Source organism: Hyaena hyaena, unplaced genomic scaffold (genome assembly GCF_003009895.1).
Source record: "Hyaena hyaena isolate Hyena2069 unplaced genomic scaffold, ASM300989v1 scaffold_5, whole genome shotgun sequence".
Classification (NCBI taxonomy): Eukaryota; Metazoa; Chordata; class Mammalia; order Carnivora; family Hyaenidae; genus Hyaena; species Hyaena hyaena.
Genome location: NW_024080637.1, coordinates 8,482,585 through 8,501,689, shown reverse-complemented (window position 1 = coordinate 8,501,689; position 19,105 = coordinate 8,482,585). Strand labels below are relative to the sequence as shown.

At 43.4% G+C, this 19,105-nt stretch overlaps 1 protein-coding gene across 1 annotated transcript in view; it reads right to left on the bottom strand.

Moving 5' to 3' along the window:
* RAB3B (RAB3B, member RAS oncogene family) overlaps positions 1-18,855 on the bottom strand; it is a 71,797-nt gene extending 52,942 nt beyond the window's left edge. The window contains exons 1-2 of the mRNA XM_039237964.1: positions 18,740-18,855; positions 9,509-9,736 (exon numbers count right to left, since the gene is read on the bottom strand). Of these exons, the coding sequence (XP_039093895.1) occupies positions 9,509-9,736 (228 nt within the window). The 5' untranslated portion in view covers positions 18,740-18,855. The remainder of the gene's footprint in view (positions 1-9,508; positions 9,737-18,739) is intronic.
* Positions 18,856-19,105: the final 250 nt, after the last annotated feature.

The following is a 19,105-nucleotide window of genomic DNA, read 5'->3' as shown; positions in this document are numbered from 1 at the left end:
ACAAATGTCTTTCTTTCCTTTTGCTTGTAAAGATCTTCTCCAGCATTAACCTGAAAAACTCTGACTCATTTGCCAAGACCCACCTCCAGTGTCCACTTCTCTGCGAAGCCTAAAATAAAAATTCCCCAGGCAGAGGTAGCAGCTCCTTTCCCTTTCCTAGAGCACATTCTTCATCCCTTTATTAGATCATTCATATTGTGCCATAGCTGTTTATTTGCCCTCTTATGACAGTGCCTGGCATGTAATAGGTACAGGGTTATTGAATGAATGAGTATGCAAATTGCTTGTAGGTATTATCTTTTCTCCCACACCAATTTGGGTGGAGGTAAAGGGGTAGGGGGTTGCCCTAAAGAACACATGCCCCTGGAATAGCCAATCAGGACTTCTGGTTAATTCATTTGCAAGTTGCAAAGGCAGCTGAGGCCTGCAATTCTGGCTTGACATCCCATAGTCTTTGTTGTGATTTTAAAAATCAGATTAAACCTCTCCAGCAGCTGGTTCCTACAGGCTTTGGGGAGATGAAAGTGTCAACATGTCTCTGCAGCCACACCAGGAAACTTGCTGCCTAGAAAAATCAATTCTGATTATCATGAGAGCTAAGCATGAGATGTTGTACTCAGAACTGTCTCCAGATTCCTGGAGCAACAGGGACCTGTCAGAGCCCTAGTGTTCTGTTCAGCCTCCAGCCTCTTCTATGCTGCCCATCAGTCTCTCTGTGGGTCCCCAGTTTATATTCAGGTGGCCAGATTTCACCTTCCCAAAGTGGGAGGAAGAATACTGAAATGTGTTAAGAAACCTTGCTGTGGGCCCTTAGTAAAGTCTGTATCTCTCTGGACCTTAGCTTCATGTCTAAAATGAGAGACTAAGGGGGTACCTGAGTGGCTCAGTCGGTTAAGTGTCTGACTTCAGCTCAGGTCATGATCTCACAGTTTGTGGGTTCGAGCCCCGTGTCGGGCTCTGTGCTCCTCTGTGCTGACAGCTCAGAGCCTGGAGCCTGCTTCAGATTCTGTCTCTCTCTCCCTCTCTCTCTCTCTCTGCCTCTCCTCTGCTCATGCTTTGTCTCTCTCGTTTCTTAATAGTAAATAAATGTTTAAAATATTAAAATACAATACAATACAATACAATGAGACTAAGATGTGATAAGCTCTGAGCTCACAGGCTTTTTGGGACCTAACAATGTGACAGGCATTCTAAGCGGGCAGTGTAAGCCTAAGATGCAAACAGTGCCTGTTTCAGGCAGTTAGCAGAGGGACTAACATCAGAGGAGAGGGAACTTAAGTTAGAGCCTCAATGGATGGGGGCATTTATATTAGATCTTTTCCATGTTTTGTTTTGTTTTATTGCCTCTCTCATTTATCTATTGATTTTTGATGTGAAGGGGTTTTTTAGGTTTTGGAATTGGTTTGTTTAGATTTTATTTAAATTTCAGTTAGTTAACATACAGTGTAATATTAGTTTCAGGTGTACAATAGATCTTTTCCATGTTATTAATAGATGCTGTGGTAGTCAGAATAATAGCATCCCAAAAGATACTTACATCTTAATTCCCAGAACCTGTGAATATGTTACCTCTTACGGCAAAAGGAACTTCATAAATGGGATTAAATTAAGATTTTGAGATGGGAGATTATCCTGATTATTCAGGTGAGCCCCAAATAATAAACCTCCTTATAAGAGAAAAACAGGAAGGTCAGAAAGAGGGGGGGGGGGCTTGAAAGATGTTGCATCACTGGCTTTGAAAATGGAGGAAGGGGGCCCATGCAAAGGAATGCAAGTGACCTGTAGAAGCTGAAAACTGAAAATTAATGGATTCTTCCCTGGAGCCACCAGAAGGAATGCACACCTGCCAATATTTCAATTTTTTTTAAGTTTACATACTTCTTTGGGGGGGGTGGTCAGATAGAGGGAAAGAGAGAATCCAAGCAGGCTCCACACTGTCAGCACAGAACCCACTGCGGGGCTTGATCTCATGGACCATAAGATCATGACCTGGGTGGAAATCAAGAGTCAGACGCCTAACCACCTGAGTCACCCAGGCACCCCCCCAACACTTCAATTTTTAAGCCAGTGACCAGTGACACCAATTTTTTCTGGCCTCCATAACTATAGGATAATAAATTTGTGTTGTTTTAAGCCACTAGATTTATGGTAATTTGTTAGAGCAGCAATAGGAAATGAATGCAGATGTCCATGAAACTGCTGCCCCATATCATACAATCCATTATTATATATTCTTAAGTTCTTAGAAAAAGCCAATCACTCTTGATGTCCTAATTTGTTTCCCTTAACCAGAACAAGAGAATTATGCTATTCATTTTATTTCACTTCTGGAGCTCACAGGTAAATCCAATCTCACTAGTTTCTGGAGAGCAGAGAATGTGTCTCCTCATATTAATTTCTCTATCTACAATGTAAGCCACAGTAAATATTTGTTAAAAGACTACATAAGAGCCACAATCCTTCTTAGCCTAGGTCTCTGGTATGATTATATTTCCCCACATTCCTAAGCTCCATTGCATTTACTGTAATCTTATATTACTGGTTCTAAGATATGACATTCCCAGATTTCATATTCACTGCTTTTAATATTTATAAATGATTCCAAAACCATTTGGTAACCTAAATTGCATTAAGGTGGCTGTGTGGGAATAAGGTAGTTGGCTAGTGAGTAAACCTAGCTGACTCCCAACAGCCCTATACTCACCTGGTCTTACTGTTCTCAGCTCCTGGTTACATAGAAAGTTAATTACATAACTGTGAAATTCAGGATTCCCAGGAAATCTCTTAAGACTCCTCCTATTTTTCCTGGCTTTCATTACTGTGCTCAACCTCCTTTTAGAGCAAATGCTTACCTCCATATATTTCTTTAATTATAAAAAGAGCTGTTGGGGGAGGGGCCTTCCTTTCCTCCATGAGGAAGACTGAACATGGAGATAGAGGCATCGACTATAGTCCTGGGCTGCAGGCTTTAGGTCTGAGGCATCAGTAAGTCTGGGCAACATGGACTTTGACATTGGGTACATTGCATGAACAGATTACAGCTAGCTACCCATGCTGGCCTGTGATTGGGTTTCTACATCTATCTGACTCCAGAGTGAAATATTAGCAAGCTCCACTTCCCTGAAGATTTGGGCCATGTGCTTCATCTTAGCTTTTATCAGAAATAACGCTGTCATATAACTCCCCATCTTTCTGACTCCTGCATCTCTCTCACTTGGTTCCAAAGTTAAGTGGGGAGGAAAAGGAATGTGATTTCTTGATCACCCTGGAACCTTAATAAAAACTACTGTTTGTTGAGTGCTTCCCCCATGCCAGGCAATATATTGGTGCTTTCTATACTTTATCTTTTCATGACCAACACAGCAAAGCAAGTAGAATAATGGAGGTACACACAAGTGCCACAGTGACTGAGGGCTTCAGAGGAATGACTTGCAAAGAAAGAAAGATGATAGGAAACAGTAATACCATAAGAGGCCCAGAAGTAAGGATAGTGACCTGTAAATCCTCCACAAAACAGAATTCTTAAGGCAGGTCACCCAAAGCCTCACTGGTGGGAGTAGGCAGGATATACCATCTTTCCACAATGGAGACCCCTGCCACCATGTTCCCTAATAGAGATAGGCCTGAGGTGAACTGGTGTGGTGAAGGTCATCAACTAAGCTAGCCTTTTAAATTGTGAATAGAGGGGTGCCTGGGTGGCTCAGTTGGTTAGGCTTCCAACTTCGGCTCAGGTCATGATCTTGCAGTTTGTAGGTTCAGGACCCATGTCGGGCTCTGTGCTCATAGCTCAGAGCCTGAAGCTTGCTTCAGATTCTGTGTCTCCTTTCTCTGCCCACCCCCATCCCTCCATGTCACTACCAGTCTGTCCCTCTCTCTCAAAAATAAAAATAAAACACTAAGAAAAATATAAATTGTGAATAGAATTTGACCCTAAACTCCAGCTGCAAGCCCAGGGTTGAGTCACAATTCAGTGATTAGAGTTCTAAGTCCCAGTGCCTGAGTTTGAAACAAGTCTATTCTTTTCCTTCAGGGTCCTTCCCACAGATACAATTAGGTATTTTTTATTGATGTACTTAGTGTCTATCTCCCCTCCTAGAGGGTAAACTCCAAGCAGGCAGAAAGGGTGTTTTCCCACAGCTAGTACAATGCCTGACACAGAGCGAGCACCAGGTAAATGTCTACCAAATGAATTAAAGAATGAAGTTTACAGTTTGTCTCCACGCAAGTAATTTCATGTCTCTAACCTTAACCACCAATTCTTTAAGGAGATCACTACCTCCCTGGGTCAGAGGGGAGGTGGGAAAGATACAAAGAATGATTGAAAGCACATGTAAGAAGAATTCACATAGCTGACAATATCTAAAATCCTCTGATCTCCGCAAGGCTTCATAGTTCTCTTTAGGCTCTCCTTTGCATTTCCTCACTTGATCTTCACAACAACTCATGAGGCATGAAGAACAAGGATTATTTTCTCCATTTGATAGTTAGGGAAAGAGGCCCATGGAGGAAAAGGGTCATTCCAGATCACATGACTGGAGGGCAGAGCCAGGACTGGAACCCAGGACTGCAGAGTCCTAGGTCAGCTCAGTCCTCCCACAGACCCCAGATTCTTTTCTTGACCAGCACCAGACCCAACAGTCCCTACAATGGGCTCAAAATGGAAGTAGTGGTAGGCCCTCTCCTGCTCATCTCTTCCCACAGGCCTCCAGTGGTTGCTTGGCAACTAGCACCAAGCAGTAAATGGCCTCTAGTCAGGTCTGTTGCTGTGGAGTTACCAAGGCTCCCTCCCTTCACACCTGTACATACTCTCACTCCCTATTAATGAGACTTTCCCCTACCCCCACTTCCCCAGTAAGATTCTCTTCTCTGATCCATAATAATTAACCTCTCATGAAACAGAAGGGGCTCTTAGGGACCTATGTATCCAGGGACCCCAGGGAACAAAGCACTACCAATACCTTCATCATCCAACATCCTCCAGAGATGATAGAAACTCTTTTTGCAAATGGTCCTGCTCAGCAATGCTCATAATCTCCTCTTCTTCCCTCTCCTCCTTCCACCCTGACAATGCCTTTCTGAAATCCCCTAAGAGATCAAATTGACCAGAGAAATTTAATTGAACATTTCAGACAGTGCTAGTGCTGTTCCAGCACTCCTGGAACCACAGGTGGAAAACCTGGCAAGGAGAACCCAGTCACACTTTGCATCTGGATCAGGAGCAGAGGGAAAAAGGAATCTAACATTTATTGTGTTCCTAATATGTGCTAAGCACAAGACTAGGCTATCACATGTACCTCTCCCCCATCAACAAACCTGTGAGCCTTTTACAGTTGAGGATATTATCTATTCATAGAAATAGAGTGACTTATCAAAACTTACATAGCTTTAAAAAAAACCCACATGGGGCGCCTGGGTGGCTTAGTCAGTTAAGCGTCCGACTTTCGCTTAGGTCATGATCTCGCAGTTCGTGGGTTTGAGCCCCGCATTGGGCTCTGTGCCGACAGCCAGCTCAGAGCCTGGAGCCTGTTTCAGAGTCTGTATCTCCTAGAGATACAGACAGTCTCTCTCTCCTAGAAATAAATAAAAATATTTTTAAAAAACCCACAGAGGGGTGCCTGGGTGGCTCAGGTCATGATCTCATGGTTTGTGGGTTCGAGCCCTGCATCGGGCTCTGTGCTGACAGCTCAGAGCCTGGAGCCTGTTTCAGATTCTGCATCTCCCTCTCTCTCTGACCCTCCCCTGCTCACACTGTCTCTCTCTCTCTCAGAAATAAATAAGACATTAAAAAAAAAAAAAACTTAAACCCCACAGAACTTTTGTTTACAGAAGTAAATATATGTAAGTAGATATGTATACATATATAAGCAGATATGTGTTCTTCCTTCTTCCTAAACAATTAATTGATCATCAGATTCTGTAAATTCTAGTCTAAATCTCTCTCCTTATTTCCATCCCTTTGGTTACTTTGTCACTGTCTTGATATTATGTTCCAAATATCTGTATCTCCTAAAACTCATACATTAGCATCCTAATCCCCCAGTGTGGATATATTTGGAGATGAAGATTCTAAGTTAGTGATTAAGGCTGATTGAGGCCATAAGGGTGGGGTCCTGATCTGACATGATTAGTGTCCTTATAAGAGGAGACACCAGAGAGCTCCCTCACTCTCCATATATAAGCACCAAGAAAAGGCCATGTAAGCACACAGCTAGAAGGAAGCCATCTGCAACACAAGGGGAGAGCTCTTGTCAAACATCAACCCTGCTTGGCACCTTGATCTTGAACTTCCAGCCTCCAGAACTGTGAGAAAATAAATTTCTGTTGTTTAAGTCATCCAGTCTGTGGTATTTTGTTATGGCAGCCCAAGCAGATTAGTACACTTAACTCAGGCCCTTATAACTTACCCAAACCACTGGTTTCTTTGCCTTATTTCCATCTATTCTCCAAACTGAAAGAAGAGACTTTTCTAAAATGCAAATCTGACTTTATTAAAACCTTTCTATGGCTCCCCACTGTCTGGTAATGGTCTCCAAATTTATACCCTTTAAGTAAAGCCGTGTGAGCACATATGCACAATATTTGTATATTAGATTACACATACATATAGATCTATTTGTACACAAAAGATGTTAAAACTCATAAAAATGACAAATATTTCAATGTTCACATTTTAATGTATTTATGAACAGTACAGAAAGCTTTTTCTCTGCTATAGAAAAGCACACATGCACAAAATCTCGTTGCTAATTTTTTCTTTTTGCAAAAGCAATGTGATTGACTATGTCAGATCTAATTAGATCATCATTGATTTTACCTCAAAACATAGATGACAATGAACTTATGCTGGGAGTCAAAGAAACATCAGTTCAGCCATTATCCGTGCTCACTTGGGCTCACTATAATTAGTATAGTCTTCAGGCAGAGGTTTCTTCGCAGGACTCTTTTAAAGTCACATATCCATTGTGAGGGTTTATTTAGTTAAAACTGGGTAGTACGGTCAATAAATCCACTTAACCTGGGGCAGAGAAACTGCAAAAGCTAACAATGCACTGAACATAAATGAAGGACTGAGGGAGCCACCACTGACAATCTCTTAGAAGGGCAGACTATCTTCTCCTACCTGAAGATTTTTTGAGTGTAGGATACGTACTTGGAGATCCAATGAAGACATTTGGGTCAATCCATATAGGAAATATGAGTAAACATTTATTTTATGTTCATAGACTTAAAAAAGAACTCTAATAGTTTCTTCAGCTCTCTAAAGAATCATCAGGTATGGGGGCGCCTGGGTGGCTTAGTCAGTTAAGCGTCAGACTTTCGCTTAGGTCATGATCTCGCGGTTCGTGGGTTCGAGCCCCACGTCGGGCTCTGTGCTGACTGCCAGCTCAGAGCCTGGAGCCTGTTTCAGTCTGTGACTCCCTCTCTCTCTGACCCTCCCCTGCTCACGCTGTCTCTCTCTCTCCTAGAAATAAATAAAACATTTAAAAAAAAAAAAAAGAGTCATCAGGTATGTAAACTCTCGCCCATGTAAACTTCTGTTTTCTGTGCAAGGTCTCCCTGACCCTCAAGCCACTGCCTGACAGCCTCTCCAGCAAATTTCCCTCTCAGCACCCCTCCCTGCTCTTCACAGCCTTGTTCCAGTTCCCTTGTATTGCTCACCACATTCCAATATCCTGTGCATTGTCTGCGCAATATCTGTACATTGGCTGCCAGGAAGACGTCAGGTTACGCAAGTGGAAGCAGTCAGCACGTAATAGGTACTTAATAAATGCTTATTGTTCTCACCATAAGACAGTTAAACCAAGTGGTAGTTAAACCAAAGTGGTTCTTCAATTTTAGCCTGGAAGGCTTATTATACTACACATTGTTAGGCCATAGCTCAAAGTTTCTCATTCAGTAGGTCTGAGGAGGGGCCTGAGAATATTTCTAATAAATTCCCAGGTAATGCTGATGCTGCTGACCTGGAGACCACACTTCTAGAACCAATTAACTGAGTGGTCTTTTTAGCTTCTCATATTTCTAATAACTCATAATTCCTCAGTGATTTTGATAAAGACTAAATGAACAAAATAAACTTTTATCTCTATATAAATTAATACTTAATATTATCATAAATGTAAATAAGGGCTCTATAAGACCTAACATGCACAGTATAGAGAAAAGAGCACAAAACTTGGAATCAGAAGGACTGAGTTGGAATCCTACTTTGCAAACTGTGTGGTTGACCTAAGGCAAGTTAATTACTGACTCTGAATTTTTTTCTTCTATAAAATAAGAGTGATTAAAGTAATATCTGCCCCTTGGGGTTAATTGGAAGGTAATAATATATGGAGATAATTTATAAAAAGAAAAGTACTGTATACAGTCAATAAGATATATGCACAATACATTAAGTTGAATGGAGAGATCATAAATAACACGTGCTTTGAATACTAAAATCACTAATTTTCAAAATATCCAATCCTGGTACTAATTCATTATTGAAAAGCATATGATCTATATTTTGCTCTATCATATCAAATATGTATGTATTTTATTAGTACCACTGGTAAATACCAATAATAGTAGCTGTGACTGCCAGCTTCTAAGATGGTCCCCAATGATCCTCACCTCCCAGGATTCATACCCTTATGTAATTTCCTCCTACCCTGAATCAGTGACCAATAGACTACTCTAAGGCTAAGTAATAAGAGACATTGTCACTTCCTCTCTGGTTTCTTGGATCTCTCCCCCTGGGAGAAGCCAGACCCCATGCCATGAAGGCACTTAAGCAACTCCACGGAGAGAACCACATGGGAAGGAACTAAGGTCTCCTGCTAATAGCCAATACCTGATATGTGAGTAAGCCACCTTGGAATGGGATCCTCTATCCCCATTAAAGCCTTCAGACTACTACAACCCAAGCCAATACCTGGCTACAACCTCATAAGAGGCCACACAAGACAGAAACCAAGCCACCCCCAAAGTCTGACCCACAGAAACTATGTAATAATAAATTATTGTTATTTGAAGCCACCAAGTTTTGAAGTGATTTATTACACAGTAATAGATTATGGACACAGGAGCTAACATTCACAGTGCATTTACTGCATTCCAAGAAGTATGCTAAGCATCAACAGCCCTATGATGTAAATGCTAGTATAATCCCCAAAGAGGAAAGGGTGGCCTAGAGAGGTTAAGTAATATAGTCAAAATTCTTTAACTAATAAGTGGCAGAACTGGAAGTTGAATCCAAATTTCTAACCCCAGAGCCCAGACTCTTGGTCACTCATTTGTATAGGGAGGATAAAGCCTCTTAGAAAGTTATGCAGCAGAAGCAACTGAGGCCCCTGAAGAGAGAAAACTTCTATAAAAGCAGCAAGGAGCAGTACAGGGGCCAGGTCTTCAACAGCACTGGTGCTTGCTGCCATAAGACCCAGAAGTTCCAGACTGGCCCTGTCCTCCTGGTCTTATATTAGCAGACCAGTCACCCCCCAAGACAATCCTGCACAAGATGCTCAGGACTCACCCAGATCTGCAGCTTCACCCGCTTCTCATTGCGGTACACTGTCTTCACCTTGAAGTCGATGCCCACAGTGCTGACGAAGGCTGGGGTAAAGGTGTCATCGGCATAGCGGAAGAGGAAGGAGGTTTTGCCAACACTGCTGTTGCCAATGATGAGCAGTTTAAACATGTAGTCAAAATTCTGGTCAGAAGCATCTTTGACTCCAGCTTTACCATCGGTCACTGAAGCCATCTGTAGGAAAGACCAGTGGTCACTCAAGACACACCTCCAGTGTCACCAATCTTTAATGGTCACTCCACCATTCACATACACACTCTCCACCCAAGCATCACTGAAGAAACACACACACCACAGAATCACTCCAGTACTGCACCTGCTCCAAATGTTGTCTCAGAATTGGGGTGGAACCAAATTCCTCCCATTCATTCTTTCAGCAAATATTTATTGAGCACGTTGCTCTGGGTCAAGCCCTGTGCTGGGTATGGGGAATACAAATATGAATCAGACATGGTGCTATAACCTCTGAGTGGCCACAGATTAGAGTAAAAAAAGCACATAAACACAGGGTAACAAGGCAGTGGATAAGTGATAGAACAGAGGGAAGCCTTGGCCCAGGAAGCCCACAAGAAACATCTAACATCTAACCCAACCTGGGAGGCATGTTGGTAAGAAGAGTCTCCTGTAAGAGGCAGCTCCTGAGCTGAGTTTTGAAAAGAAAAAGCCAAAACAGTAAACACAAGAATATTCCAGGAAAGGTCCAGCACAAGGCTCTCATTCCCCAGTTTCAAAAATTTCATGGCTTCCCACAGCCCTAAAAATCGAGCCCAAAGAACCAACTAACTAAAAAATAAAGTTGATCTTCTTCTAAGCCTTCTCCCTACCAACCAGTCCCACTTTTACACCAAATTATATACTTTACTCTAAATAAGCCATGTTATTTCTTGCTTTATCCCTTTAGACATGTATTCTTTCTGTTTACAACACTCTTAATAAACTCCTATTCATCCTTATAGATCCAAATGAAATCTCACCCTCTGTTGTGCAAGACAGAGACACGCGCTCCTGCTTCTATGCCCCCAGAGCACACTAACCACACTGGTACCATTTCGAAACTGTTTACTATTCCAGCTCCTTCTTTAGACCAAGCATCTTGGACTTAATGTACTTCATTTCTGCATCTCTAGCTTCTAGCACAAGTACTCATACATAATCAGCAATCAGTAAATGTGTGCTAGATTAATAAAAGTCACTCATTACTCAGGGACTCAATCTCATCATCTGGAAAATAGAGAGGACAATTTCTGCCCTGCTTTTCCTACAGGGCTGTTGTGGGGCCCAATGAGATAACACTAAGACCTTAATGAACTGGTAAAGCCCACGTAGCTGTGAACATAAGTCATTATTATTCCAAATCCTTTAAAGCCCAGATCCTTTGTTTATTTATTTGTTCATTTTCTCACTCATCCATATACTCATCAGCAAGTATTTATTTATGTGCCAGGCTTTCCCTGAGACCACAGCTGCCTCAGACCTGCCACCATCCTCTCTTTTCCGGAACACTTTGGATTCAAACCCCATAAGCCAGCACTTGGTCCCATAGTCTTATTGGAGTGGCAAGTACCCTACTTCTCCACCTGCAATCACTCCTTATGCTCAGCACTGGGTTCTTGGGCTATGTAAGCAGTTAAAGGAGGGTAGGAGAACAGCCCTAATGTGAGATAATGTCCAGGGTGTCACTCTCTTTAGGAATTCCTGGTTTTGTTTTTAAAAGGAAAAGAAAGAGTTGGCTGGTGGATTTAGCTCTTTGGGCCTCTTGGTTAGCTGTAAGGAGAAGGAACTGACAAACATAGAAGGTTTAAAGGTCCCTTAAAAACAAATACCATATGTTTACACGTATAGGAGGATTAGGAGGAACTTAACGGAGGACCATGGGGGAGAAGAAGGGGGGAGATAGTGGGGGAGAGGGAGGGAGGCAAACCATGAGAGACTCTTGAATGCTGAGAACAAACTGAGGACTGATGGGTTTGGGGGGGAGGGGGGAGATGGGCATGAAGAATGGCGTTTGTGGGGATGAGCACTGGGTGTTATATGGAAACCAACTTGACAATAAACTACTTGTAAAAAACATAAAAAATAAAGGTCCCTTAAAGAAAGGCCAGACAAATACATGGGATTATTAACAGCCCTTTAATAATACTTTCTTAAATGTGCCTCCACTAGCTTCCAATGGACTCTGTTCTTCCTTTCTCTTTGATCCCAGCTCTCAAGCCTTTATCTGAGACCCTTGGCCCCACTTCTATAATCAGTCTGCCCCAGGACAACGCTCACTAGTGGTGGAACATGCCCAGGACACCTGGAGCATTTACATGGAAGAAGAAAGTGAGATTGGAGGGGAGGATGCCATTGCTTGCTTAAACTCTCATTGCCCTCGCTTTTCAGCTTTTCATGGTATGAGATGCAGAGCCTATTTCAATAATTGGCAATTCAAAAGAATTATGCTTTTTTTCTACCTAAAACAACAGAAGCAACCACAACAACCTCACACCTTCCTCCACTCTGCTGCCAGTCATTTTTGTTTGTCTACAAGACAGAATTTTTGCTTTGAAAGTATAAATTCATTATAAGAAATTAGAAAAGAACACAAGAGGGGTCCCTGAGTGATCCAGTTGGTTAAACATCTGACTCTTGATTTCAGCTCAGGTCATGATCTCACGATTCTTAAGTTCGAGCCCCAAGTTGGGCTCTTTACCTGCAGCATAGAGCCTGCTTAGGATTCTCTCTCTCTTCCTCTCTCTCTGCCCCTTCCCAGCTTATGTGCTCACTCTCATTCTCTCTCTCAAAATAAATAAATATATAAATAAAAAGGAAAAGAAAAGAACACAAAAATGTAAAAAAGAAAATTTTAAATTACACGATACCCCATCCATTCAGAAACAGCCATTATTAACATTTAAGTGCATTCTCTCTCTTATTTTTTTTCTTTTTTTTTTTTTTTTTAGAGAGAGAGAGAGAGCACATGAGTGGGGGAGAGAACATGGAGGGAGGGAGAGAGAGAGAGAGAGAGAAAGAGAAGGCTTTCACACTCAGGAAACTTTTTAAGCAGGCTTCACACTCAGCCCAGACCAACGTAGGGCTGGATCCCACAACCCTTGGATCATGATCTGAGCCAAAATTAAGCATTAGACACTAAATGACTAAGCCACCCAGGTGTTCCTGCCTTTTTTTCCTTCATTACTTTCTCATGCAACAAAGTACCATCTGTTTTTAAATTATATCTTATTATTTGTTGATTTAAAAGGTAATACATGCAGACAACTTCTCCTTTGCTATCCTGCCTGCCTCTCCTTTGCAGTGTATTCAGTAAACTTCTATCTCCTTTAATAAACAAACAAAAAAATAAATAAAAGGTAATACATACATTGAAAATAATTCAAACTTTTACTATTTGCAAGCATTATCTTATTACCGTCTGTAGTTGCCATTCTTTTCTTAATATTTACTTAAAAAAATAAGTAATATGTAAAGGTTTATAGTGCTTTCCACCCCTAACTTCCAGTCTCTGGTCCTCTCCTCGGAGGCAAACATGTTACCAATTTATGCACCCTTCAGAGATAGTTTTTGAATATATATAGAAGTCCATTTATCCTTTTTATCTATATATAAATGATAGTATACCATATATCCTTGTTTATTTCTTCTATGTATATTTCACTTAACATTATATCAAAAATATTTTTCTGAGACTTCCATTTTTTCATTTTTTTCAAAAACTAACAGCCACAATAGTTTATTTACAATTGAGACCTTTAAAACTCTTCAAAATATCATTTCAATTGACTACATTGTATTCCAAGGATATGTCATATGACTAATTCTTAATATTGTACCTTTACTTTTCTATTCTTAATGATTATAATTTAAATCAAAGTGGTCATGTCTTTACATAAATATGTTTTCAGTTTTCTATTACTTCCTTAAGAAAGATCCCTAAAAATGGGACTGCTGGTCAAAGACTAATTTTACTGAAACACAGATCTGATCCTTACCTCAATTTCAAGTCCTCTATCTTAGTCTCTAAACTGGGGAGATAAAATTGGAAGAACAGAGATTATAATTCATATTTAATCAAGAAAGAAATTGAAGACCAGAAATTGAGGATTTGCCCAGGCCTTACAACTAACAGTTGAGACTAGACCTAGTAATGTGCATTGTTATAGGAAAGTTCAAAATCCCTGTTCTTTTATTCTTCAGTTGAAGTTTTGAGTAAGTCATACTACCCCTCTAAGCCACAGCATTTTTACTTTAAAAGAGAGGAAATACCTCCTCTTCACAGAGTTGTGAATTGTTCAACTCTGTGGTACATATAGAATGAACAATTGCCATATGTAATTAATCTAGCATGGTTTCTTGGCCTATGAGAGGTACTCAATAAATATTATTTCATTGGTCCCTTTAATTCACTTCTGTAGTCAGATCTTGTTCAAATGCCTTTTCCCTAATCTGGGCTATATTATTGGAGTTTGTTTTACAATTAGCTGTCTGCTGCTTCTTCTGGATTCATCTGAGTATTATTTATCCTTACACCCTGCTAACACTGGACTATAGCAAATCTTTAGGGTATGTTACTCCTTTCTTTTATAATTATAATAATTATTATTAATGTTTATTTATTTTTGAGAGAGAAATAGAGCACAAGAAAAGGAGGGTCAGGGAGAGGGAGACATAGATTCTGAAGCAGGCTCCAGACACTGAGCCAGCAACATAGAATCCAATGTGGGGCTTGAACCCACCCTCCACGAGATCATGACCTGAGCTGAAGTCGAACGTTTAACCAACTGAGCCATCCAGGCACCCAATGTTACTCTTTTCAATAAACATTTATTGAGCGTTTGCCATGTGCCAGGCTATTAATGCAAATGTCATATTATTGGCCTTCATTTTTTCTGAGTTTACACACTTAGGTTTCTGGAATAAGAAGGGACTTGGGGGGTGGGGGGCGCCTGGGTGGCTTAGTCGGTTAAGCGTCCGACTTTCGCTTAGGTCATGATCTCGCGGTTTGTGGGTTCGAGCCCCGCGTCGGGCTCTGTGCTGACTGCCAGCTCAGAGCCCGGAGCCTATTTCAGAGTCTGTATCTCCCTCTCTCTCTGACCCTCCCCTGCTCACGCTGTCTCTCTCTCTCTCCTAGAAATAAATAAAAATATTTATAACAAAAAAAAGAAAAAAAAAGAAGGGACTTGGGTATGGCAGCTGTTTACACACTTAGGTTTTTGGAATAAGAAGGGATTTGGGTGTGGCAGCTTTACCATAACAAAAACCTTGACTCCTGGTCCTAGCTTTCCCATAACTCAATGTATGCACTTGGGCAAGTCACTTAAACTCTGAGCCTCATTGTCCTCATCTATGATATGAAAATATTACCTACCTCAGAAAGCTGCTGTGAATTTTAAATAAGAGAATGCATATAAATGTGCTTCATACACTGTGTTGAGAAAAACACATGTGGCCTCCTGGAGAATCAGCAGCAAAAGTGCCTGCCTTTATGAGCTATGCCTGCCACAAGGAGTGAGGCAAGACTAAAAACTAGTTTAAATTCCTGATCTGATCCACTTCTCTTCATTGTACAGGTTTAAAAAAACCCTGAAGCTCCATAAAGAGAAGTGATTTGTCCAAGGTCACACAACAAGTCAGTTGGAGTATCATGACTAGACCTTCTGTTAGTGACTCCCAGATTAGATGAGGCTTAGGGAAATTAAAAACTTCAATAGTTTTAGGATGAGTAAAGAAGCATCTCCAGCACCCTGAGCAGCTCCTTCCTAGTGCTTGCCTTACTGTACTATCAGCATCTGTTTATGTGCACACAGCATAGCTTTCCCAGTAGGTGGTGTGAGAATAGTGAACGGCGGAGGGCAGAGAGGTTTAGTTGCAAGGCACATTTAAATGGAAGGCCCCAACCATGAGAGACTCTTGAATGCTGACAAAAACTGAGGACTGATGGATGTGGGGGGGAGGGGGGGATGGGCATGGAGGAGGGCACTTTGGGGATGAGCACTGAGTGTTATGTAGAAACTAATTTGACAATAAACTATTTGAAAAAAAAAAAAATAAATAAATAAATGGAAGGCCCCAAGGAGATCTTTTCAGGAAGGTGGCAGAGGCTACATAGACAGTTAGAAGAAAGGCAAAAAGCAACCCAGCAGGCAACTGCCTGAGGCAGATATGAGCAGACAGGTCATGCACAGTGGTGAGTGCAGAACGCATTTGTAAGATAAGCATCAATCAGATCTTCCTGTCTTTTGTGACAGTCATATAAATGATAGAACTGGGTAGCTCACTGTCTCCATGACAAGCAATAAAGATGAAGGCCCAGGGACCATCTGGGAAGGCATCTCTAGTCCCAAGCTGGGGGAAAGAAGGAATGGCCCCTCTGAGAACTGGTATGAAAAACAAGGCTTTCAGTCTGATAGGCAGCAAAAATAAGCACCTAAGGAAGAAGGTAACTTCAGCTAGGAAAGAGTGGAGAAAGGAGGCAAAAGCCCTAAAATCCAGCAAGAGATCAATTCGTTACATGTAATGAAGAGGTGAACGGATGAACTTCTCTTTTGATGGAAAGAGCACAGGATTTTGTCCAAGAGACCTGAGTTGAGCTCTGGCTCTCTCAGCACTTGTAAAACCTTAGGCAGATCAGTTTTCTCATCTATAAAATGAGTTAATAAAAGACTTCCTGGCGAACTGTTATACGAATTAAAACCACTATAAGGGAGAGTGCTTTATAAGCTCCTTAAAAAAAATTTTTTTTTGTCTTAGGTAGTGGCAATAGCTTGGGTTTCCAAATCAAACAAACTAGATTCGGTTTCCAGGTCTATCATTAGCTGTGGGACCTTGGCAAGAAATTTTACATGACTAAGACAGTTTCTTCATTTGTAAAACAAGCATCATTGGGAAAATTATAGTCAATGTTGGTAAAGTATCTAGATAATATATGACATATAGCCAGTGCTCAATAAATATGACTCCATCTTCTCATTGGGAACATTTATTTAGTGAGGACAGGAAGGAAGTTGGGCAAATGTGGACCTCACCCTATTGTATGCAGCCTCCTCCCTAAAGCCAAACTCTACTAACTTTTCTAATTCAATCTTTCTGTAGACCATTCCCTAATGCAGCACCACCAGCCCAGCCTAGGCCACCTACTTACCGTTTCTCCAGGTCTTTCAGAGCCAAAAAAAATAACAACCCAGTATCATGATAGCTACCATTTATTGCACACCTACTAAATGCGCAAGTAGAGTAGGCACTCCACTAAGTGCTTTCAGTGTATTCTATCTTGCACAGAGTGTAGGCACAACTGCATATTAGTGGCCTCTCTCTTTTGTACAGTGCTTTATAGTTTATGAAGCTCTTTTCACCCATGTTATCATATTTGCTTCTCACAATTCTTGGGGAGGTGGATGAGTGAATTGAGGCAGGAGCATCAGCACAGGTCAATTGTTCACTGAATGAATATTCACTGAACACCTACTGTGCACCACACCCTGTGCTGTACTCTGGGGAGAGGAAGAGGAACCATAAGGAGTTCTGAGGTTGGGTGGGGGGAAATCCTTCAAAACATCCTCTGTAGGTTACTGGTACCTCTTTTCACATCATATTCCTTAAGAAACTGGAGATTCACTTAGTGGACTGGAGATCATGTTAGAGTTCTGGCTTTTCCCATAGTGTTTCCTCTGACAGGAACACATTGTCCTCCACTGCTAGCTAAATAGTTCATTATCAGAAAGCCTTCCCTCACCCATTGTCTTCTGGCAAAATGTCTCCTCTGGCTAACACAGTGCCAGGACTTCCCCACTACCATAGTCAGGGCTTTTCATGGAATTCCATGATTTTTCTCCCTTTATAGGCACAGAACAGGTGGGCATCCACCTGTACACACACACACTCCTTTTACTTTCCCCCACCCCTTTCCATCTGGATTCCAGAAAGTTGGGATGGAGGGTCCTGTCTTTCTCCTACCCTCCTCCACACCTTTATTAGCTTCCAGAGGGTGCCACCCTGCCCTCCCTAAAGTCCCTTCCCACCCTTGGACTTGGAAGAGAGGGAGCCAGTGGATGAATTTTTCTTTCCAAAATTGTCTTCTTGTCTGTGATCCCAGGTGTAACAGAGTCCAGTGACGCCCCCCCCCCCCGCCCCCCTTCAGCCTTCTTGGTAGCTAAGGCACTGCTAGCACCTGGGTGCCTGTGGGCTCCACTATGGGCCATGTTATCTTTCCACCCTCACACTACAACCCACACCTGGCTTCCTCTCCAGCCTGACCCAGCACATCCACTACCCTCACCTTTCCAAGCTCTCAAACAGTTCCTCCACTCCCAGCCCCCAGCCCCCTGCTCTATGCCACTGCCTCTCCACCCTCCACCCCTAGCCAGAACTCAGGTGCCCACTGCCCATACCGAAGGCCACTGCCCTGTCCCTCTACGGGCTCCCTGCCCCCTTCCTCTGCAGTTGGGGTAGATCTAGCCTTGCCTCCCACCTTCCCATTCTTCCTGGATTCCCGCCTCCGAGCCCCACCCCCCAGGCCCCACTCACGGTTATCCCCCGGGCCCGCACAAGGCTGGCCTCTGGCTCAGCATCCTTTTCGCTCCCAGCTCTCCATTCACATCCCCTCGTCCTCTTCCCCTCTCCCCGACCAGCACCCTCCTTTGCCCAGCGCCCCTTCCCCTCATCACCTCACTCCTCTCCAGCTCACAACGACCCCCACGGATCCCGTCTCCCGCCCTTAGCTCTCCACCTCCACGCCACCCCCTTGCCCTCACTGTCCTCAAAGCCCTCGCTTCAGCTCCTGCTTCATGCTCCTCGACTGCCTGGCACCCTCTTCCCGCACTGCCCCTCTCAGTCCCTCTTTACATCTCCCCTCCCCCAACGCCCCGCGTTTACCCCCAGCGAGCCCCCACTGCGCTCCAGCAGCCGCTCGTCCTTTCCTACCGCCTGTCGCCCCCTGCCCTAGGAGCTCCCCTCCCCGCCCTCACAATCTGGTAGACTCCTCCACCTCAGCGCCGCTCCGCAAGCTACGCACCTCCCTCCCGGCCGTAGTGCCCCCTCCTCAGCGGCCTCCCTCAGCCCCTTCTCCTTGGTGTCTCCTACGCTGCCCTGCACTCCTCAGCGCCCGCCGAGTGTCGCCAGCGCCGCGAGCCCGGGTCAGTCCCACATCCTCCCCGGGCGGGGCGCCCGGGCCGCGCCCCTTACCTGGGACTCCGGGTGCGGGACGAGCGGCTCGCTCCTGGCAGTGTAATGGGATTGGAGATCTAGCGGCACGCGGCGGAAGGTGCAGCCGGGTTCCCAGAGCAGGGAGGTGCGGCGCGGTGCGGCGCGGCGCGGGGAGGTGCGAGGCGGGTCTGGCGCCCACCGCAGCTACTTAGGGCTGAGGCTGTAGCTACAGCTCGGCTCCGCTACGGCAGTGTCCAGGCCCCACCCACGCCCCGCCCAGGGGCGTGGTCGGTGTTAGCTCCTCCCCGGGCCCCCGATGCCTGCGGGTGCAGGAAATCTGTGGTGTGTCTTGGGCTCCCCGGGCTCCTTCCCACGAATTCACGGATATCTGAGTGACTACCGTGA